At 30.9% G+C, this 25,483-nt stretch overlaps 2 protein-coding genes across 10 annotated transcripts in view; one reads left to right on the forward strand and one right to left on the reverse strand.

The window, feature by feature from the left end:
- LOC125071536 (MAP7 domain-containing protein 2-like) overlaps window positions 1–17,649 on the reverse strand; it is a 43,074-nt gene extending 25,425 nt beyond the window's left edge. For 7 of the 8 annotated variants that reach the window (XM_047681843.1, XM_047681841.1, XM_047681839.1 and 4 more), the window contains exons 1-2: window positions 17,436–17,649; window positions 3,945–4,120 (exon numbers count right to left, since the gene is read on the reverse strand). In XM_047681843.1, coding sequence (XP_047537799.1) covers window positions 3,945–4,120; window positions 17,436–17,481 — 222 coding nt within the window. In that variant the 5' untranslated portion in view covers window positions 17,482–17,649. The remainder of the gene's footprint in view (window positions 1–3,944; window positions 4,121–17,435) is intronic. The other variant, XM_047681837.1, reaches the window with a different exon arrangement.
- A 5,777-nt stretch (window positions 17,650–23,426) lies between these two features.
- Window positions 23,427–25,483, forward strand: part of LOC125071329 — a 53,485-nt gene continuing 51,428 nt past the window's right edge. For both annotated transcript variants that reach the window (XM_047681526.1, XM_047681527.1), the window contains exon 1: window positions 23,427–23,716. In XM_047681526.1, the coding sequence (XP_047537482.1) occupies window positions 23,659–23,716 (58 nt within the window). In that variant the 5' untranslated portion in view covers window positions 23,427–23,658. The remainder of the gene's footprint in view (window positions 23,717–25,483) is intronic.

Consider the following 25,483-nt stretch of genomic DNA (forward strand, 5'->3'; position numbering starts at 1 on the left):
TTACATATTATAAAAATAAAAAGCTTACCCCAGGAAGGATTTATCAATATAGGGGTTTGGGATGATATAGCTAATGTAGGTACCGTAACTTCTAAATAATCTTGTAACTGAACTATTGGATTGACTGTAACTAATCTAGATATGTCAATTCAAAATCTTTATGTAAAGTATAGGCAAGCAAAGTTACGAGAATCATAAATATTCAAACGAATTGACGTTATCGCGGTAGACACTTTAAAAGACAGGTTTACAATTGAGACAAAACATAAAATGAATAATTTCTTACAATGAATCAAGTAAACGTTAGGAACCTTGAAAAAATATTGCGTCTAGAAATTGCATGTGTACTTACACGAGATTTTATTTAAGTATTTCTGAAGCTGAATTTGTTGTATAGATAAAAGTTAAAACCATGTGACAATATTAATGTACGAGATATATTAAGGAAGCACTATCAAACAATGCGAACTAAACGATAAATTCTAATTACGTTAAAGTCAGTGTACATTAAGCGGATTCAAGCCGCCGCAGTAAGAAAGGATTAAATTCTAAAGGTGTGTCAGAAAATATCTTGGTTATCGGCAATCTCCCGAGAATTCCATTCAACGACCGTGGTTGACCTCTGATCTTGCATTGCAATCATATCTCTGTGTATTCTAGTTATTACTGGTTTTATAATTGTATAACACAACAGTAAACCTTGTTAAGCACTTCAACACTGATATTTATCTAAGATGTTTAAATTTTTAAATTGTCTATCTTTGGAATATCTCTTTTTTATTTTTTACCGTTTATATTATTGATTGCATTGCTTTCATTGACATAAAATGTTTTTAAAGACTTATTGATGTGCGGTGTTTGTTTATAGATACTGAGAAATCTAGTTTTTCGTTCGGTAAATGATCATGATTGCCTAAATACATTCAATCTTTTATATATTTATTTTTAACAGAATTTTTTTTTCTTTATTACCTATTCTCGTGTCTTTTTATCTTTATTTTAGTAAGATTATTGTTTGACTATGTTGTCCCGTTATTCAATATAATATTCATTATACTCTTATTTGATCATTATAGTCTTATTTGATAAACATAATTTTAATAAGCGATTTGGATTGTGTCGAACTGTCGTTGGAGTGTTTCCACATTTCGTTTTATTCCTGGATTTCCTGCATCCTCCGAATCTAGGAAAACGGAGATTGCGCAAAATATTATGTATGAGTAGTTTGATGAATCCATCTTACATATTAAATATGTTATATTCAGAATAAAATGGGTTCGAAGACCTGGTGAAGGCCGCGGGAAGCCACTGGTTGCGGGCTGCACAAGACCGGTCGTTGGGGCGATCTTTGGGGGAGGCCTATGTCCAGCAGTGGACGTCCTTCCGTTGAGAGATGAGATGAGATTGAGAATAATGTTATGTCACAACCAGGCCCGGCGCTGTCATTTTGAAACCAAGGGTAATTTAGAAAAGATCCGATCTAAATTTCTTGAACTTCATTAGAATATCCCGGCCATGTATCTTTACAGGTAATTTAAATTGTTACTTGAAGTTTATAATTACGGAGGCTCACTTTACACATAGGAATACAGTAATTATTACTGGGCATTTTAGTTTAGCGGTATTTTACCTGCGAATACGTGTAGTATGTGGGCAGGCGTAAATAGGCGAATCCTGTATATCAAAACGGTATAGGTATACCAAAACGGCCACTACCAATATATTTTTAGTTTCAATGTTTGGGAAGAAAAATTTCATTTGTTCTATGTTGTCTTGGGTCTGAGTGTATGTGGTACCGTCGTTACTTCTGATTTCCATAACACAAGTGCTTTAGCTACTTACATTGGGATCAGAGTAATGTATGTGATGTTGTCCCAAAAATTTAACTCCCCAATTCATCAAAAACAAATTAGAACATATGGGATTTAAATTTTAAAGACGATATAACAACTGTTCTTAATTTAAATCATTTCGCTTTCCAATTTTCTAATTTTCACCATCATACGTAAACATTATTTACTGGAGTGGAGAAAGTACCTTATGTTGCGTACGTTTAGTTATACAGTATACTGTAAACAAGATGAGATTAAAGTGATTTGTATTTCATGGAAGGCTCGTTTCACCTTGGTTCATATTACAATATTATTTGATCGATGAACTGTAATAAATTGTTGCACTTTACAAGTATACTCTATTCCAACCATAAGAGGAGAAAAGCCAAATAAACAACATTTGACAGCAAATTGACGCGATATCATTGGCTAAGAGCTTGATTAATCAATGATATTCACTAGCGATTTGCAAAAATGGCATTGTGAACGTAGACAAAACTGTTTTGTGTAATTTTGGAAGTTGAATTTTCAAAATTAATGTGGAAATAAGTAGTTATATGTTATGGTGCTATATTATAAATAAAGATATATTAATCAAGAACTTTAAGTAGTGCACAATATAACTGAGTTATTAGCGAATTTCATGAAATACGTAAATCTAAGGTTTGTTTATCTTTTTTCCTACTTCCATTGTAATATTCTACACCTATTACCACTACAAATAAAGTTTGTATTTAATATTAAATGGAATTTACACATGTAGGTATGTATTTTATCTGCAGTGCGGACTAGCTCCGATTTTCAACGATTTTAGACCTAACGACATCCCCGTCGTAGCCTACAGTTTAAACTTTTGCGATCTGTGTTTTCGGACTGACTAGTCAGCTTATTCAATCAGTCACACAGTGAGTGGCCATGTTTGGTGCAATTCTGACGAAACATTAGGCAAAATAACGATAAAAAGGTTTGAATTATATAACAGTATGAAATATAAGTAATTGATGGAGGAATACGTTTCATACAAACAGCTTTTTTATTGCGCACAAGTTTCGCCTTAATCGATTGGAAATAGTTTTTATTTTTCATAATAACTTTTATTCTAGGTACAACTGAACGCTTTCGAAATAGACGTTCATTTACATTTGGTAGGGATATTATGATATTTATTATCATACCAGTCCATTTAAGCATAAAATTGCAGCGATCATTCAATCCAACGAAAACTATACATATATTTTTGTTGTATATTTTAAAAGTAACTAATTTCATTTTGTTAAATAATATATATGAGGGTCTTTCTCCAAAAAAAAATCTTAAAAGAATGTGAAGGTCGACAGTTTAATATATTATAAACGGTATTTGCTTATGTTGGAGAGTGTATTTCTTGCTAACAATGATGTCATTTCTTACGACGGAACTTTAATACGTTTTTTTTTTCGAGGTAATATGTACCTACGCTGTCATAATTTTTTTAAGAAATACGTGCGAGTTTTTATAAAGTAATTGGTTATTGTTGAAATTGATCTACTAATTAAATATTAATGCAAACAAAAGTGCCTTAAAAGCCAGTGCTTAAACCATACTAATAAGAACCTTTTGATGTACCGAGCATTTCAAATTATATGTAATCATCTGCTACATCATAATTATATGTAATCTTATATATTAACAGCGTAAGCCGATTTTTGTCCCAGTGATTATGTGACGATAGCTATTAAAAAAAATCTATTATGGTCTCATTTTGAAGAGGTCCAGCCGTAGATGTGCAGAAAATTAAAGATGATTCTTGATTGAAATTTACTAAATTGTTAAAATTAAACTAAGAATTAATTTTATAGAGCAGAAAAAAATACTGGCCGGTTAGAAAGCGTTGCTAGGGCTGTATAAAAAGAAAAGAAAAACGTAAACAAAATTGAAGTAAATTGATATCGACAAATTCCAATTCTAATTGAACTAATGTATGCTTTCTGACCTTAAAAATTTCATTTAAAAAGGTTTCATAATATTGGCGCAAAATGTAGATGTAATGAAATAAAATCAAAACAAAACCTGTCACAGTTTTAAAAAACCAAAAAATATATACATATAAATACTAGTCTGTAATAGAAGTACCTGTAATCGTCTATCATCGTCCTTGGCGCGCTGTTCAGCCTGTCTGCGGCGTCGATCTTCGTCTCTCTTCTCTCGTTGCGCCTGCGCTGCGGCGGCGTGCGCGCGCAGCTCGTCCAGCCGCTTCCGTTGTTCAGCCTCGCGACGCTCGCGCGCCAATCTCGCTCGGTCTAGGGCCTCTGGAGATAATAATTGTCATTTAAAATCAAGATTCTTTTAAATAAATTTTGAAGGAACAGTGAGAACCGAATAAAAAGATGTATGAATAACCAATATGGTATACAATACTGGACAAAATTGTTAGGCAGACGTTCACTTTTTAATATTTTTTTTCAAAACTCAATGATATGCTTTAGTCCGGACAATTAGTATTTTAATTAGAAGTAAGTGTTTTAGGCTAGTCAAGAATATCATTTTTTTTTAATTTCGTACCTCGTACTTACTAAACCAAAGTCATATAAAACTGAATAAAAAATTACAAATGAAGCGGTTATATTAACGAATTCATCTGACAAAAAAGAACAATACTCAAAGATGTCAAACGGTTTTTAGAATTAAGCAAATGTAGAACGAAGCTAATTATGTTTAAGATGATTTCAAAGATGAAAACTGGAGCGATACAGATAAAAAAAACTTCCTTTCTCCCATTCAGTTGATTTTAAACCGGCATCATTACGTTTCGTTTCGGTATATTCAATAGAACGAATTTTATATCGCGTTAACTGTCCGTAGATATGTTATTGACGTTTGGCATGTTAGTGAAAGTGGCAACGCCCAATTAATATCAAAACGGACGGACAGAATAGTCCATTTCATTACATTCGAAAGATCTTCTGAAACTAATACAGTTTTAAAGTAATTAAAAACAAGTTATTATCGAATCCATGTATCACTAGTCCCACTAGTCAATTCACTAGTCATGTAAATCACTAGTCCCAAAAAAACTTTGAAATTTTTTAATTCGAACGGTTTTTGGAACTAGCTGAAAAATTGTTGCAAGTATACCAAGGAATTAACACGCATTGTAAAAGCTTTTGATAAAATTAATATGAATTGCGTCTAGCGTCCATTTAACTTATGATCGATCTTGACACATCACTCGACATTACTTTTCAACCCAATAATTTGTTAATATCGGTTTTTGAATTAGCCATTGCTATTCAATTGTTTTGAAATCTTTTAAAGTAGGTATTGACTAGTAATGCATGTGGGTACAAATAGTTTAGTATTACAGATAGCAAATCATAGCAGATGGGAAATTTGATGCCGTTATTTGTTTCTCCACTTTTTGGTACGTTGGTTAAAGTAACAAACAAATTATGCTTAAATCTGATTGCTTATTGGTCGGTTGCAGCCAATGAAGTCAGCGACCAATAAGCGTCCAGACTTAGGCCAAATTAGATAGTTTAACTTTGATTGAAATTTCAGATTTTGGAGTTTAGTATTGTATATTAGGCAGCCTCGTAGAAAATATTACCATCAATTTGTTTTCTGCTATAATATAGCGGAAATTTTGAGAAAGCTAACCGTTCTCTTGGCTACCGATTTATTTTGAATTCTTACTCAATAAAATGTAGCCAGCATTTTAGTGTGTCGACATGACGGATCCGGAGGACAAAAGCTGTTCTTACCTAATGTGTCTCAAAGGTATAAAATCTAATTTTATTATTTTTATAGACTTATATGTTATATGTATATAAATGTATAAAATCCTTAGTATTCCTTACGTATGTTTTACAAAAACGATTTGGTTTTAAGTGGACAAGTAGGTCTGTTTTAATTATGAATTTTGAATATTATTTTCCCTTCCAGTTAAGCGTAATAGGTGTGTTAGCGTGTGAACAACAATAGACTATGTTTACATCTCTAGGCGTCCGGGATACCATTTACCTAGGTATGGTATCCCGAATGAAAGGTAAAAAAAAGCCTAGGCTTTTTTCAGCATTGTGTGATATAATATTTTTTTTGGGTTTAGATTTTACTATTTTATTTAACATAAAAAGCATACACGACAATAATTTTTATTATCGATGAATCAGTAAAAATCATGCTAGAACTATAAAAATCAATACAAACAAACCTACAATATCATGTTCATTACAAGCATGTACATAATACAGTATTAAAACTATTACATACGTGTGAATGCATGTTATTTCAATTATACTTCGGAACAAAGTTATGTGTGTGTACGTGTAAGGTGGAGATTATAAAAACATAAGTCTTCCACATCATTGAGAATAAGGCACTAAGAATATACGTTTTTTTCATGAAATAATTGATATGTTCAGCTGCAGCTTGAATTGAGACGTAAAATATTTTTTTTAGGTAGATTATAAATTCGCTAGTAATATTGCCACTTGTCACTGTAGATCTATTTTCTCACGAAGGCACGCCTTTCCAACTAATTAAATATTTTTTTAATAAAATAAACTTAACAAATATAATATATATAACTGGCCAAGGGACCACCTGGTAAATAGTCCACAGCAATGTCAACCATTTCTTAGAGTGCCAATCCCCAAATGCACCATGTAGATTGGGAACCAAGAAGTTACGTTCCTTGCCCATTATCTTCTAAAACAGAAGCGAACTGTTTTTCTTTTAACGGTACATCGAGTGAAAATAGAGTGGTACATACCAGAAAGCCCTACATTGTCCACTTCTTTGATTTGAATAAAAATAAATGAATCCTCATTTAATACTTTACCATATCAATAATCGTCGTGCTACCGTTTTGACCCAATTATTTCCCAACACGTACGCCTACACTATGCCTTATAAACACAAAGGTCAGTTCGTATCGGCATTGATCCACCTACATTCATACTAGAATTAGGAATGTTTGATTAATATTGAAAGGTATGCATGTGGATCCACTCAATATTTTGTGTGGAACTTGTTTGACCCACACATATTAACAGGCGACGTCAAATTTTTCGTCGCAAGTGAGGAATAGCTGATTTTAAAATAAGAAATAATTAGATCAATCATATTGTCACATACGTTTTAACAGATTGCAGAAAATATCTATGTATAAATCAACTCACGAAGGCTCGCCCGTCAAGTTAAATTACTCTCGGTGTTTATTAGTATGTCTTAGTGTACGTGAGACGACTAAGAGTAAACACACCCAAAAATACAAATTAGATTGTATTTGCTTAGTTTATTTTATTCTATTAAAACTATATTAAATTAGGCACGCTTTCGTGAGTGAAAAGATCTACAGTGAGAACTAGCAATATTACTAACGATTTATATAATATATAGTAAATTAAACTTACTGCTACTAGTCCAAATACATAAGCAACAGGGAAAGATGGACAAATATGGCAAGGGAATTTTGAGGGCAACTCATACATAAAATAAAAAAAACAGAAAAACTAAACAGTCATTGCCTAGCTCTAAAGACTAACTATTCAACCTCATCGTGAGCGCAATCCTTTTCATGTGAAAGATTTGTAAAGGTAAGTAGGAAGTAGGTAGGAGGTAGGTAGGAAGGGTAACATATTTAACATAGGTAATTGTAGTTGCACATGTATTTGGATTGTGCATATCTAGACAAGGAAATAAGGAACATTTAGCGTATTGAATCATCATTTCTCAATAAATTGAAGATATTTATAGTAATTTCTTCTACTGATCTAAATTTAAGCAATAGGCAATTTCTTCTTTACGACAGAAAATTTCAATAACGAATGATAAGCGATTTAATTTTAAAGGAATTTCACAATTGCTTATTACAATACAAAATAAAACTTTGAAACTAATAATTTAAAATGTCGCAGCATAAATAAGAACTACATTGAAAATAAAATATATACAATCGATATAAACAACCAAGTATTAGTTATCAAAGAAAGTACCTAAATTATAGACCCCATCCACTTACGAAACATGTCATTTTACGATCGAATTGGGCGTGTATTAAAATTTCAAATAAGCCGGTATAGGTCGGAGCTATGTGCTGTTTTAAATAAACCGACACATAATATTATTGAATTTGAAACAAACTAAGTAAAGAATATGTCTTGTCTCCATAAATATCAAATGTACCATTAAGCGGTATATGAGCTGTCGAACCAAACCTGTTCAACACCTGCTCATTAAATTTCTAGACATCGACTGAGACAGTGTGACAGAGGCCTAACATCTGTTTGTCATTACTAGTGAGTAGAGGAATGCAGTACAATTCATTGAGGACTGGATCAATAGATGATATTGATTATACAGTTCATAAACAATGTGGAGGTCATGAGGAAGGAATGCTTTACATTCAAATGGTAGTAAAGTGGGGAGCAAGGGAAACGTAGAAGTATCTATAATAGGAGTTTTATTACGAACGATTCTTAATCTTCAAAATTAAATCAGTGTTTATTGTATGACACGATCGTTTGAAATTAAAAAAAAAGAAGTTCAAAGTCCGAAAACAGCTGGCACGGAGCTGCAAATGTAATGTAGTCTAGCTAATGTGATTACTGCACCATTCTACGAAGTTGAAGTAATCGATATTAGGAACTAAAATGATTTCGAAGACAACAATGTCTCGATTACTTGCGAGTAATTAATATTTATATTGATTCGAGGTCGTATTACAAGGCTGGTGCATTAATTCCTCAGCAGGCAAAATAACTTAAATAATTGACTTGAACATGAGCGCTATTCATCATTTAGACACATCTCTTATTTGATCTATGAAACGATCAGTAGGAAAAATTAAACACAAAAATAATAATATTAAATCACGTAAAAGATGTAACACAAGTGTTCAGTACAGAATGCCCCTCAAATTGAAACCAAGGCTAGTTTCTCCAGCGCACGACACGATTCGATCGACTTTTCTCGCAGCATAATGCATTTTTTGCTTGAAATGCCCAACTAGAGTGAATAATAGTTTGCCATAAAAAGTGGCGTTAGCGAACTTGATAAAAAATTGTCTAGCTTTGAAAATGTGAATTTTAGATTTTATCATGATTCGCCGAGATTTTTGAAACAATCTAACTTAAAAAAGAAGACATTACTATTTATCATACTACCTGTATGGAAATAGGATAAAATGCTGTTTTTCACAATAATAAGACTAAATTTAATCCAAACAGATATAATCTCAAAGTACGACAAAAACATGAGACTGATAGGCTCCAAATCCAACCAATAGAGATAGCTTAATCCAACTTTAGAAAATAAGAATTCGTTTCACGGCCTGATAACTTTGGGATCGTCGTAATGTCATTCAAGGAAATATGCAATAAACGAGACGATTTTAAGAATTTTAAACTTTCTTATTATTATGATTACTGAAAAGCATTGCAAAACGTGTTAATAAAATTGAACTGGACTTTCATCGAATTAAAGCGATCGTTAAAATATAACGATTATGAATTGAAAACTTTCAGACATGGAAAATTCAAAAAGCAAAATCAGTTTACGACATTCGATTAAGATTTCGGTAGACATACATAAGCGCAATTAATATTATTGCCTTAAATCGAAAGTCATTTCATTAAACTGATCGCGATTTACGGGCACTAAATTATTAACGGTATATGAAAAAGAAAAAAACACAATTAAGATCGTTGTAACGGAGCCGTAACTGTAAGTTGGTGTGTGTTGTTTGCTAACTAATTATATATTTAATAATGTCCCAAATAGTTGTAGTACTTTAATTTATTAAAACTTTACTTGAGAGTCAAGTTAAATTTCCCCAAAATCAAAATATCCGTACTCTTCATTTCACTACTGTATTAAGTAAAAGCAAAATTTGAACATCACCAATTGTTGACGAAAATTAAATCCCCAATTCAGGAAATACCGGATTATTTTCATCAACTATGTCAAATAAAGTATTCGATAAACGAGATGGAATGTGAATGATAATAGTTCAATAATGTTTACCGTTCATATCAGTTGACTGCATTCACTTAACCCATTTAGTTTCTTGGCAAAGATTGGGTTAAACGTTCGGAATAATCTTATCTCGATGATAAATTGTACATCTTTTCGAAGATGAAGAATTTTAAGCAATTATTTTGTTACTGGAAAGGTAACTTAGTCAAATATATTTTATTAATAATGTTATATTATATGTATATACCAAAATTTGTTATGATGTATTATTATGGAATTTTCTAGAATTTCGTAAATCAGATAATCTTTACAGAACGTAATACGTAAGGAGAGTGTATGTTTTGGCATACCTTCTTATATTTTTGATAGTATACGCAAATAAAGTTAATAAAATATGCCTTATGACAATGCAATATAATAGATCTGTTTTCGATTACTTGTGATGTTCACATAGAGGGAACAATCAGCACCACTGGTAATAACAATAATAAGGAGTTAGCTTTATCATACGTATTTAATATATAATAAGTTAATGCAACAACTGATTTTATAAGAACTTTTCTACGAATCGTAGGGCTTGGTGAAGGCTCGCCTGAGTGAGAACCGACTAGCAAATTAGTTCTACCGCAAATACGTTCTGGTTTAAAATGATGAGTGCGCTAATGAAATTACAGGCATAAGGGACATAACATCTTAGATTTCATGGCGACGGTTTGATGATCAAAGTGGTTTATATTTTTAGTGTCATTGCCTATGAGCGAGCGTCACTACTTACCATCAAGTGGTCTATCTTCTTGTCTGCCTCCCTGAATTTAATTAAAAAAATAAACTGTTATCTGAAATATCGGGTAAAGTTATCATAGCTGAATAAATGCCGATTTTTTTAATTTTATACCGATAATAGAGCAATACGTCGCCTCGCATCGCGTTCAAGGTGTACGATAGAAGAACCAGAACAAGAAAGTATTGCATAATACTATAGCCTTTCTTATTAAAAAAAAAAAAAACTCAAAACCAATTTTTATTCCGTATGTACTTTATTTAGCCTAGTTTAGATCTACCACAAAATCTTCAACCATTCATTGTTAAATTAAAATTAGGGTTAACATCCTAAATATTTGCAGACTAATTGCCAATTTGATTAACTTACACGTAAATGTTACTTGGAATTTAGAATATGGAATACATTTTTAATTATACGTTGTATCAATAAATTTTATTGATTTTTTTTATAATTTGCGACGAAGTTCAAATAACTATTTGTTTTAGTGGTGAGAGTCACTGTTAAATGTTAATACATGAATGAATAATGTACATGTTAACCATGACTCACGAAAACTGATCCAAAATCCGTAACCCCTGTCTGGAAAGCTTCCCCAAGATATTCAATACACGAATTCGCGTCCCAACTAATCAATATTCAGCACGACATTTCTCCATCCGTATAAGATTTCCTAAACACTTAATGCCTACACGAATTATATTCTTACGGCAAGGTGACAGATATTTTTATAATAACTAAACTTTTGGCATAAAATTTTCACTCTATTACATTACGATAAAGTTTATTTTCAAATGCAACGCCCTCAAAGATATCGCAAGGTCATTTCCTAACAAGGCAGTCTCATTTTCATAAAATTTAAAATTTATAAGCAGTCAATGCACTAAGGCAGGTAACAACCGGAGTCTAGACGAACATGAAACAAATTTAGTAGCAAAACAAATACATAATTTTAGTTATTGAACAGACGTTTCAAGCTGATTTCACTTGAAAATGTCTAACTTAAAATGGTGAAAAGAATATGTTTGGAATAAAAAAAAATTGATCAGATTTATACAAAACATTACATTCTTATCGATTAGATTAGATATTGCTACGTCAGAAACTTGCTTAATTTTTCATAAACGATGAACATTTAAATCTTTAAATAAATGCTAAAAATACATACTCACGTCGCCTATTGATCTATGCAAAGGTCAACGCGCCGCTATAAAAGGCCTGTCTATGATATAAAATTAGCTCAATATAATAAATCTAAAGATCGAAGCTGACTTCAATCTTTAGACAACGAATAGTATAATTCATCGCCAAGACTTTTAGGTTACAGTTTTACTTCTACCCTGAGAAACTTCTAGCTTGGATAGTCAAGTTATAAAGAGAACGAGACAAGTGAATTTATCGATAAATTAATTGTTTTCAGTCTCTTTGACAAACTCAAAACCTGTAACCATTGTGATAATGTAAAACAAACAATAATCTGCTGATTATTTTGCTGTTAATCTTAGTTCTGAATTTTAGGCTTCAATTTTATCCATAAAATTGGAAAATTTAAGACAATTTTTCAATGCACTAATATTATTAGAGGTAAGTTTTGTTTTGTCATCTTTTTCGATTAAGTTAATTCTCTATTAAAAAACTAATTTCATAAGATGGTAGTTTTAAGATTCAGAAAAAAACAATCTATAGCCTATTCCAACTACAAGAGAACAAAAGCCAAATTGCTGGAATATAGGTTGAACTTGTGCAATTTTTTGTTTTTTCATTTATGATTTGCGAAAAAAAAAAACGTTTTGAACGTCGACGAAACCGATATCGGAATTTTGAAAGTAAAATTGAAGTGAATATAAGTGGTTAAGTGGAAGACAGTTGTATTATAAAAATTAAATATTCATCAAGAATTGTTAGGTGTAGTAGAATTCAGCTGACTTATTAGGTAATCGCATGGAATACATCTAAGGTTTGTTTATCTTTATGCTTTCTTCGATTGGAATAGACTATACGTGTTTGTATGTTCCATTGAGATATAGCCTATTATATCGAAATAGTTGAAGAGTGGGTCTTGGCGCTCTCAAAGCCAAGGCTGTCTTAGTTTGGCCAAAACAGATAAAACAAACGTTTGCATAATTATGCAAGAATTTATCGCAGTACATAAACACTGGCATCCAAATTTGTGGAAGGGATAGGGAGCTGGTGACTATAAACTTCCATATTGATTTTATAAGTCTGCAGCTCATCTTTTACTTAAAGAGCTGGTTAGTTTTTATATGTTATATATTTTTTAAGCTTCATAACAATAGAGATTAAACACCTTAAAACAAGATAAATTAAGGTTTTATCATCAATGCTTATTAGCGTTTCAAATTTGTTGCAATAAACAAAGAATTTCCTCGAAAATGTGAATTAATATACGAATACAATACTGATCAAAATATCAATTTTCTAAGGTGAATTCCAAGAATTCCAAACAATCTTCAGTTTAAAATCACGCAAGCTCTTTACCTTTGTCTACCAAATAAAAGAGTACTTCGGATGATCAAATTTAACGTTTTTCCACTCTGTTTCCGTATTTCATTTGATTTAGTAAACTTTTTTTTCGTCTGACAATTGACAACTATTACCGTGATGGGAGACGCGGTTTTAATGTTTCTTATAAACAATTGTCGATATCAGTAGTGAATGCAAAATGAGTAATTCTTAGAGATCAACGACACAAGTTTTCGCTATTTTTACTGACTTTACAAGGATATTAACCCCTTTATAATATATTTTACTTAATACTCGACATTATCTTACGCAATTAACATTATAATTTATTCATTTACTTTTGTTCAATAGTGTCATCTACTACATTCAAGTGAAATACTTATGTATTTGGCTAAAAGTATTCCAGCACCAATGGTATTAATGGCAGTAAACCCACCACAAAAAAAAAAGTTGTCATTAAATATATATTTCGATATTGTATTCCTTTTTTAAAAATTGATCAGTCATTTATTTAAAAAGATAAAATTCTTAAAATGAAAATTGTATTTGCAAATACCTGATGGTAAGTACTCTGTTGTAAGTATTCCATATATATATGTAAATATATATATATATATATATTTTTTAATTCAATAAATCCCAATTTGTACATAACTAACTTCGTATAAAAGAAAATGAATACATAATTAATTAGAAATTTAATCATAATATTTAAATGATAAAAATCCAGTAAAATAGTACACTATTTACTTACTTATTTAACCAAAATGACGTGAATTGTTTCTCAAATTATCCAAGTTACATATTAAACCATTCAAGTTAGCTGACTCATCAACGCCCAGTATTAAACAACTTCCAATCAAGTGGTACGATTTTGATGTCAAGGTCCTCCGTTGGATTTATTTTAAAATTATCAAATTGATTACTTTGATACATTTTAATCAAAACAACGGTCACTTAAATCCCTTGAGAATGTATGTCAAATATGGATTCTGTTTCAAATTGTTAATTTCCATATTGTATCGTTGTACCAATTACAAATGAAACAGTTGAACGTTGAAGTAATAGTGTACAAACTCCCACTAGCAACTAAGATTATCATTTTGCATTACAACAGAGAAATGCTGCTAGCATTCTTGCCACCATTCTGAGTGGACATAATAGGTACATTCAAATAGCCATTTTGAATATTGATATATATAATGATAGTAAATATCAATACCAAGATATATATTTGATGATGACCCTGTTGTATTGTTGTAAGATATTTCTTCTTACTGTAAAACTTTAATCATACAGTTTTTGTAATAAAAACTGTGTTCATCAATTTTAATTTAACAGTTAATTTGATAACTGAAGTAGTAGTCGGGCATATTATAAATTTTTTTATAAGACTTTCACCACACATTTGATAAATGTCTTGAAGTAAAACCTATATAAAAGAAATGCTTACAAATAATTAAGTAAATGGTTACGGATGGGGTAATTGCTCCATCTATTTGTGCCCCGGGGCACAGTATTTATATGTGGCTGTCCTAACTATCACTCTTTTACCTCTAACATATTAAAGGTTCTATAAATTATTAAATTTAATTTTATAAATATATATTTTCTTATATAATATTATTTAATGTTCTGTTTGTCTAAAATTAAAAAAGAAGCTGAATGTTACAATACTTTATTTATGTGGTCTTTAGGGAAATAATAATTTAATAAATGAGCTTTTTTTTTAAATAATAGTCTACATATTGTATGTCCTTTATACAATATGTCAAAGTGATGTCAAAGTGATGTATTGGATACAATTCATAGGTTATGTTGAATAAAAAGCAATCTTGATCTTAAACTTGCAAACACAAAAGTTTCACCAAAATTAGTTACCATTTTCGGCCTGATACTTAAAACAACCAATTTACTATTTTATAACAGTAGTGTGATAATAAAATGATTAATCTACAAGCAAATTTCCAAGTGTTACCAAGCATATTAATTCACTAATGCCAGCTCCTACACAGGTTGACTCATTTCTTTGTATAAGGCATTCTTGTATGGGTGTGTAAGAATTATAATTAAAATATACATTATGATGCTGAGTTTAAAATGTCATCAAAGGATACTGATTGCATAATACTCAATGCAAATGTAATATAATTATTACCGAGTCTTATATACTTTATAAAAAGTTTTTAGGCAAATTATTTAACATTTTGTGTAAAATTATCCAGAAATATATAAAACATTACCAGACTTTACAATATCAAATATTCAGCAAAAAATTTTAATCAATAACCTTACATTAAAAACTAATTGATGTAATATTAATGTAGTCACAACAGCTGTAATAATATAAATACAAAGAAATATAGTATTTACATCAGTAGATTAGTATTACTGTTTAAAGAGCTAAAATATATCAGATAGGAGAGAGAAATTTCTAGATATTTCGAAAACAATTTGATTATTTTTAGTTTACACTTTAAGTTGCATTTATTCTAGAGCATTAATGCATCGTTAAAAATGAATGTCATTTATAAACCATGTACTCGGCAGTTTAAATTTTTAGAACATACATTTAGTATGTACTCAAACAAATAATTTCAAGGGGATAATAATAAAATTATTACTATCTTCATGGCCAAAATATATAAGATAACTGATAAGATATGAAATATTATATACAAGAGAGATGCATACAACATTATGCTGCTGGTTATATACATATAAACATACGATAACACTACAAATGAGACACGATCAATTAATAATTTTATTGAACAAAATTAAGTTTTACAAAAATTTTGTCAATGGCAAAACTGATAGCAATTCAATTTAAATTTTAATGTGCTCTTTATTGGATGAGTATACTAACAGAAAAACAGTAAATGACTAAATTAGTTGCAGTCGGCATTTACTGTCATTTAAAGTGTCTTCATTATGAATGCAGAACTATAATTGTTATTCAAATAATAATACCAATAAAAATAATTTAATTTTTTCAATTAATATTAAAAATTGTAGTTTTATATATTGTATTTGATAATCTTAAAATCTATCATTACGATTTAGATAAATCTTTTTGTACAAGATAGTCTTAATGTAATTTAATAGGTTATTTTTTGTTCATATTGCATTTCAAACAAACCATTTCGATCATTATCGACCCGTTAGGTATATATGAGCAAAGGAGTAACCCAGTGAGTCTAAGAAACAGGCACAGCTCGTAAAATATATATGAACAACATAGTCTAAATAATGTTAATAACTCACTAGTGTCTGTTTATTTATTACCCTTAATTTCAAATGATAATTAAAGATTGAAATGGAAGCAGCTTTTTTGTTAAATGCAAGTGGAAAATTCTGCAATATTAGAATTTCTCATATTATCATTGTTACTTTAATATCTGGCGATGAGGTAAGCAACTGGCTTATGTTTACATGAACTAATTTACTGATATGACTTGATAGAGTCATTTTTAATTATATTGGACATTTTCTAAGCATGTTTAATATAATTTGAATCAAATTGCTGCTTTATTGCCATAATTTGAGGTACTTATTTACAATTATCCTTTAATGAAAACAGACATAGTTATCATCTGTTTTTATTATATGTATATCACAAGGTCATATTGATAACCTAAAAAGGTATCAAAATATTTATATGTATCATTTGAGATTCGCATTTATATTGATTATTTAATATCAGTAATGTAATATTAGCACCAATCAGTAGTCTACCCTTATCAAAGTATAAATTTTTATAATATGCAATTTCCATTAAGATAGTCATGTAATAAGCACATCAATTTGCGCATGAAAAAGTTGATACAGGAATTGATAAGATAACTAGAAAGTGAGCAGGTTGCAGTACTTTCAATGTGTGCTGTACTCTCGAAAATTTATTCACATACATGCAAAATACTTACGTACTTACGTCAGAGTATCAATTGATAATGTCATGACTCAAGAAACATCATATTGTAAACTATTACAATATTTGCAAGCCACTTTGAGAATGATTTGCCAAAATGCGACAGTATTGCACGATATAACGGTAACTATGCAAGGAATCCGGCAAAACTATACAACTGATGACCAAATGACAGAAGGTCCGGTGGTCCTATCGGTTATTGCACATTCCTGCGCACTTCTCACCGTCTGGTAGCCTTTTCTCTAAATTTAGAACATACCACGACGTCAAAAGACGTCCAATTGTAGATGAAAAACAAAACATCGGACTGCGTCGGCCACAACCCACTGCGGACGTTCTCGAAAGCTGTGCACGAACCCACGACGTGGGGCCACGACGCGTTTAGGGTTAGGCGATTTCGATCACATTTCACACTAAAACAGCACGTATTGATTTTAAATGCACATAATACCTTTACTTTCAGCTTTTTCCGTAATATCTTTCACGTCATCAACCATCTTGCTCGATGACAGTCACTCACTGTTCACTTTTTATTCGAACATATTTCGAAAACTCATACTTCGTTCACTATTTTCAGCCCGACGGCCAGCCAGCGATCTATACGACAGCACTTCGTTCCGTTCACTGCCAGCGACGTACGAACGGCGATTGGCGAACAATCCTTATAAAACTGAAGATGGCGTCAATAAATGTTTAGACCATTATTCTCGTTTAACAAATGAATAAAGGAATAGTTTGGCAGTTCTAACCGAAAATGCTGTTAATTTGTTTTTTTTTTAGAAAGTCTCCTTTTAAAAAAAACAGATAACGTATTATTGTTCTTTGCTTCCGTTTAAAAATTTAAAATTAGGCGAAAATAAACGCAGATATTTTAATATAATCTGTGCCGCTAAATTGACACTTGTCATGTAAGCGCCATCTATATTTAAAGACTATCAATAAGTAAATGCAATCAGCATCATATTATGTGTACATATATTATGTTTAGTTATATATTTACAAACTCTTATTGTCATGGATAGTCATGAAATATATATTTCAGAATAAAAATAAATACTCCATATGTACATTTTTTTTACTGCCATCTATTACTCCAACGATGATTCATTTGAAATTTCTTTTAGCAAATCATAGATGGCGCTCAAATGTATATTGTATCTCGTAAACAGTATTGCACCCATCAAATATTATATTGAATACTCTGCACTTCAAGTTGTAGAATCAAAGAAGTAAAGATAAACAAACTTTAGATTTACATACATACTATATACACTATATAGACACTACAAACAGTTCATGATAAATATCTTTATCATGAACATAGAGATATAGTAGGTACATATCCATCCACATCATTTCACTAATTACATACACTTTAATTTTACTTCCAAAGTTGAGATAACAACTTAGCCAACATTCAAAACACAATTTTATGCGAATAGATACTATAATTAATATAATACAATATTTAACCATATTTTGATAAGAATATTGCGTCAGTTCCGTGACAAAGTTGTTTATTTTGGTTTACTCCTTTTGTGGTTAGAATAAACTTTAGGATATAAAATTAAATTTAGTAGATCGCCTATTTCGAGAAAGAGCTTAGTCATCGAATCCAACTCGGATGGGCAGCGTTCGCAAAGGTCTTTTCCTTACGAAGCAGTCACATTATGTCCCCCGTGTCAACAGTCACGTCCACGAAGTTTTCCGACTGACATGATGATAATGACGAAATAGAGTAAAGATATAGATTGTTACATCATTATTATTATTTTCTATGGCATTTGTTGGCGGACTAGCAGATGTGCCATCTGATTGTAAGTTACCACCGCCCATAGACAAAGGCGCTGTAAGTAAATATTAACCATTCCTTACATCACCTATGCGCCACCAACCTTGGGAACTAAGATGTTACGTTCCTTGTGCCTGTGAGTTCACTGGCTCACTCACCCTTCCAACCGAAACCAACAATACAGAGTACTGTTATTTGGCATAACATTTCAATATAAATGTAATATGTATATTTAATTGACATATTTAATTACCTAACGGTTTAATGTTTCTATGTTATCGAATTTGGATCGGAATAGTATCGTGAACGTAAGATGTTAGTAGAATTGGCCTAGGTTTTTGTACGTTTTAGAATTTCAGTATTACTTACTTCAAGGTCCAACTTCAAAGTATAAAATCTAAACGAACCATATTATAGAAACTGAATTTTAAGTAAATAAAACGTTTAATAAAAATGATGTGTTCTTTTAATAATTCGAATATGTAGTAATTATGCCTCCATTTACGATATAATTATTTATATTTACATATAATTTACCATATATTTATATTAGGGTCCTAATCGTAGACCGTGTCGATGCTTTGACATCTGCAAGACAACGGTCAAACACTGGTCTATTCGGGGTAAAAAAAAAACGAATCTATTATAGCTACAAATCGTTACCTGGCCCAAATATTCGGTTCTAAAGTTAATTTTTCGTAATCTGTAACAGTAACGTTATTTACGTTAATCTGCAGGTGGACAGTGTATAATTCTAAATTATATATTTGGTTCTTTTAGATTTTACACTTTGAAGTTGGACCTTGAAGTAATACTGCAATTCTAAAACGTACAAAAACCTAGGCCAATTTTACTAACATGTTCCGTTTACGATACGTTCATGATTCTATTCCGATCCTAATTCGACTATACATCATATAAACAAAACTTATTAAGGGCTTCTGCTTGTTTATTTTTATACGTGTGCGATTTTATTCCAACTTCAAACGAACCGCAACTGGATCACTATTTTAGTAGAAAACGAAAACGTCCGAACGTCAACGATAACGTTTCGAATGCGATAAAGTGACAATTTATTCGTAGAATTGACGCACTATGTTGCACCTTCTCTGGTGAGAGGGTTCATTTTTCACTCAGAGAACTTGATTCTTGGATGGGAAATGCTGTTAGCATTCTTGTTACTATTCCATATACAATTTATGCAGTATCTTTTTTTTTATTTATACAAACTTTCATAATGCTCAATGTATTATGTACCTATATTATTTCCAAGTTAGCTATTAATAAATTTCGTTGTTAATCTATATTTTATTGTTTCAAGTACACTTCATGCATACGAAGCTTTTTACAATTTAAATAACTAATAATTGTAACGATGTTAAAATATCAACGTAAATTATAATTGTAGGGCAGCACTTCTAGATTAATAAATTAAAAGTAATAAAAATGGTTATAAAAATCTTAGTAAATATTTATTCTAAATTTATATAATATTGTAATAAAACAATGCGATAAAAAAATATAAACACCATAATCATAACTATAATATATAAGGTATAAATAAAACAAATCATACATTTTATCTATACTTCTATACTAATATTATAAATGTGAAACTCTGTCTGTCTGTCGCTCTTTCACTGCCAAACCAATGAACCAAATTTGACGAAATTTGGTTTGAAGCAAACTTGAACTCCAAGGAAGTTCATAGGCTACTTTATTTGCCTAACACATGACAACCAACCCCCAAAACGCGAGTGAAGCCGCGTGCGACAATTATTAGTAAATAAGTATAAAAAAGAACGCACAAAACGCTTTATATAGATTATGGGTTCTTGGTTTAATAGTTGTCGGTGTAGATTAGTAACAAGAGCATCAATAAACATAAATTGCCTTTAAAAAGAGAAATCTTATATTAATTAAATTTGTTTCCAGGAAGAATGCTTCCGTTATTTATGTAATTATAATGAAATACATGCGTTATATAGATAGTAGCCCTATACGTAGGTACTTACAGCATTGCTCTTTTTTTTAAGCGCCACGCGTCGTCGGTGTATACTGTATAGACCCGGACAAAGCGTACGCAACGCGTATTTAAAAAGAAAAGCCGGTCAAGTGCAAAACGGACTCGCCCACGAAGTGTTCCGTACCATTATCTATAAAAAGGCAAAAAAATTATGTCTGTCGTATGGGGGCCCGACTTAAATATTTATTTTATTCTGTTTTGAGTATTTGATAATACATTTGATAGTATTTAGCGGCAACAGAAATATACATTTGATAGTATTTAGCGGCAACAGAAATATATCTGTAAAAATTTCAAGTGTTTGAAATTTCAATTAACTATAACGGTTCATGAGATAAAGCCTGGTGACAGACGGACAGATGGATGGACAGCGGAGTAGACAGACTTAGTAATGGGGTCCCGTTATATACTTTGGGTACGGAACCCTAGAAAAAATCACACAAGAGGTAACAAGAATTACATTTAAATTGTCAATTTTAAATGTCAAAATATAGAAAGCAATTAATGAAAAAGACAGTATTATTTGGTTGCTTTCAATCATTTGTGTATTCTATATTTAAGGTATTCAAAGCAAAATATACTTATTATTAAAATTTGAACAGCTGCATTGCTTTAAAAATTTTGACTTTTCTGTATCTGATATACCGATCCAGCACTGACAACACTATTGTGTCAGATACCACTGTCCATTATCCATGCTAAACAGAAGTTTCTTCAACTTTATCTTCTTCAATGAAAACTATACAAAACAGGTTTTTATGGGACCTAATGTTTTAGCCGATATTTACGGATTTTCTATAAATAGTAGTTGAACCATGCTTGGATTCTGAGATGACTTAAACCATTTAATACATACGAGTATGTATGCTGAGTGGATATTGTATTTGTGATGTCATACTGTTATATATAGTTATGTGTTACCCCCTTTTTGTTATACTTATAAGGTACTTCTGTTGTTTCAATTATTTTTATGAGTTTAAAATTTTGAGTCAATTATATAGTAAAATATGTCTTTGAGAGAACAGTCTAACAAAATTATTTGCCGAGTATTTTATGATATTTTCTGATATTATCAAAATCAAATGTTGTTATTCAGGGATTATTTATTCAGATAAAATAAAGAAAGAAAACTATGAGGTAGACCGTGGATAGAATATATATTATATACAAATAGTATATCTATTCAACTAATAATTTATATAAATTGAAAAACGCAAACATGAATCTCTTCTCTACAAAAAATGCAGTACTAATTCAAATTAGTAGCCTTTATGATTGATATACATATATTACAAACATGAAAATATAACACGAAAACGGAGATCATTTTCAACATCAAACAAATACGAAACTAAATTATTATCTACAGAAAAGTTTCCATTCTGTCATTTAGAGACCCTATGTGGCGCTTCATCGATCACCGAAGACCGTCTCAGACATAACCAACGGCGGGCCGCCTCCCAACGGCACCCGGGGTTTTTGCACTCCTTCCCTGGGTCTGTAAGTACCAATAAGTATATTATGTGGGTACTTTTTTTTACTCGAAGATTCTATGATGTATAATTTTTCGGTTTATTTTCATTTTTATTTGTAAAATAATTTTACATTCAATATTTAACTCTGTATCTGCTATCTGAATATTTTCATTATTCTTCTCAACCTCATCACGAAGGCAAATATGAGACTTGAATGTTTTTTTTTAATAATATTGAGACATGTATCCGGCTGTTATCTAGGTTATCAGTATAACGGTAATAGGTAACAACTGTCGGGATTTTTTTTTGTTTACTTATACTTAGGTAGTGCAATGTCCGTCACGGTAGCATGCGTAAGCGATTCCGTGGCGCCCGCAGAAAGACGGAGAGGGTACCGTTGGTTTTTTAGTGGGTAAGCCCGGCGTACCTGGGCGCACTCGGCGTCCAGGGCTCCGGGGAGTCACCATCACGTGGGGGAAGCGCGTAAAGCGTTTTTCCAGCGAGAAAAAGGTAGTGCAATGTAAATGCAATTAACAAATTGGTTATCTGTGACAGGAACTTTGGAAAGCTTGGTAACCATTATGCGGTCTTAATTTGGGATTGAAAGAAGGCGAAGGTTTAAAGGATAATATACAGAATAATTTATATCGTTCATATGCATTCAATGCCAGTTGCAGACTTTTTGATTAACATTTTATTTAATAAATAACCAAAAATAAAGACAGATTAATTAACGTTATAAATTATGAACTTAAATACTCTTTGTTATACGTAACAGCATTTATTAATTGTCTGTTCCAATATATAGATGCTATTTTGAATAAGTCCAGGTAATACTAGTTTTGAAGGAATTTGACTTAAAATGGATAAAACCAAAACTCAATTAAATATATCTCAATAAAGTAAGAGTTCAATGTTATTAGCCCACTGGTTTCCAATCTTTGCCGTCACGAAACCAATCACACTGTGTGCGTGCATAGCTGGCGTGTGTAAATTTTATTATACGACCAATTTTAAAAGTCGTTCCAGTATTAAAAATATCTCTATCAATTAATGAATTCTTAAATCCGCCGAGTGATTGTTCCGTTTACATGCACCTGACTGGACAGTAACAAGCGCAGTAGACGTTTGACTTTCGAACGAGAGGGCCCGATGCGCGGGAAATATTTGACTCGGCGCCATTTCGAGGCGATCTTTTTGACGTTTGTTAAATAAAAACAATGTTTTGATTACGGGTATATATTGTGCACTTATGTGAATAAAAATGAATATTTTCGCAAGTTGTTAATGTTTTCTGAACATATAAGGTAAAGGTTGGTGTACATTACTAAAGTGTATTCAAAAGTGATTTTTCAGTGAAAGTGCAAACTTTATTTTAAAAATGAAGCCTTCGCAGAATTTCTTTTGTGGATTATTATTCTTATTGGCTGTATCAATAGGTAAGTTTAATTTTATACAATATATAACGTCTTATTTTTGTTTATCGTTCAAATTTATTATCAAAAGATAAAGTTCTTTTAATTAGGTATTATTATTGATTACTTTTTAACTACTTTTTATGCAAGATTATATGAGAAAAAAATACATGAATTAAATTTATACAAGTTAACAGGTGGTTTAATGATTTTAACCATGAAGTTCGTAAACACGTTGATATTTTTTGTGCAATTATATAATGTAATGACATATTTCCGACTGTACGTACTTACCGATTTTCGTATGATTTTTAAATAAACAATAATTATTATCTGTATATATATCCTATACACAGTGTTTTTTTTTTTTAAATATATGTATTAATAATTGTAAAAAATTTATGTATATAAATGTTTATATAATAACAAAAAACTCTTTTGTATTCGTTAAATAATTTATATGTAATTTTACCTAAGTAATAATTATAATTGTATCTGTAAACACCATTTCATAACTGAGTTACAAATGACATGCTATTATATATTCTTAATGAACGCTAATATAACATACTTCGCATTTATTTGATAAGCATTTAGTTTAATTATATTAAAATAAACGAATGTGCATTATATTTAGGTAAAAGACCACAATCATCAGAATAATAACACTAGGTAATTGTTAAGGCAATCCTTTCAAAAATGTTCGAATATCAAATGAAAGGATGTATCATTTCAGCTAGGTAACCAGGCGTCCGGATAAAGCTGGACATAGTTGACTTTTTGATTGCGTGTCCAGCCAAAATAAACTGAGTCCGGCGTGTCCGGCTTTTGTTAGGCTTTTTTACATTTTATTTATTTATTTCGCAAACGGGATACATTTGATTTTATTAATATTTAATTAGAATTTAACTAGATTTAGGGTAATGATCAGAAAAGCTTGATTTTACATACATTTTTATGTATCGTACCTATCGATACTGAGACATAAAATCATGAGTTTAGGTAGAATCTACATTACGAATCGGTGGTAGCTTTACTTTAAATAGTTTGTTAAATGACGATTCAAAAGTGCTTGTAAAAGCCGACTTAAATAAAGTATATTTTGATTTTGATTGATCAGTAATGTAGGATGTCCGGCTTTTTTACCCAAACGTCCGGCCAAACTGGCTGGTCTGTCCGGCTATTAGGTTTATTGACCTGGCAACCCTAATTTCAGCTATGACTAAATAAAAGGAAATAATCACTAAGGAATACTTTTTAAATTGTTTAAATACTATGGTATATAAATTTACAAATCGTTACGCTTTCCCTGTAGCCGTTAATAGTGAAAGCGATCACGTCCCATGTATAATTTATCAATGGTGGACCGGTCTCCTGTATTTTTACGTTTCACCATTAATAATATTCATCAACGTATCAATATATTTTAACGATTGAATTATCATAAGAATTCAATTTCGCTGGAAATGGCGGTATGTTTAGTAATCCAGAATGAATCAGTAACTAACGTTATTTACAATTAATTTAAATGAAGTAGTATTTATTGAATTTTGCGAATGCTATATGGAAGACTATAATAACGAAAGTAATACATTTAATAGTAAGATAGATAGTTAAAAATAATTATAAATCGTAAACGCTTATTGTGATATTATTATTACGGAGACAGTCTTTCAATTAATTATAGAGCACTACACACAATTAATTCAGTACAAATGGGGCAGAATAAAAGAAAAAAACATCGAGTTTTAATTATATTGAAATAACGCAAACGTTACGAAAATCAGCGCC

Source organism: Vanessa atalanta, chromosome 19, assembly GCF_905147765.1.
Source record: "Vanessa atalanta chromosome 19, ilVanAtal1.2, whole genome shotgun sequence".
Classification (NCBI taxonomy): domain Eukaryota; kingdom Metazoa; phylum Arthropoda; class Insecta; order Lepidoptera; family Nymphalidae; genus Vanessa; species Vanessa atalanta.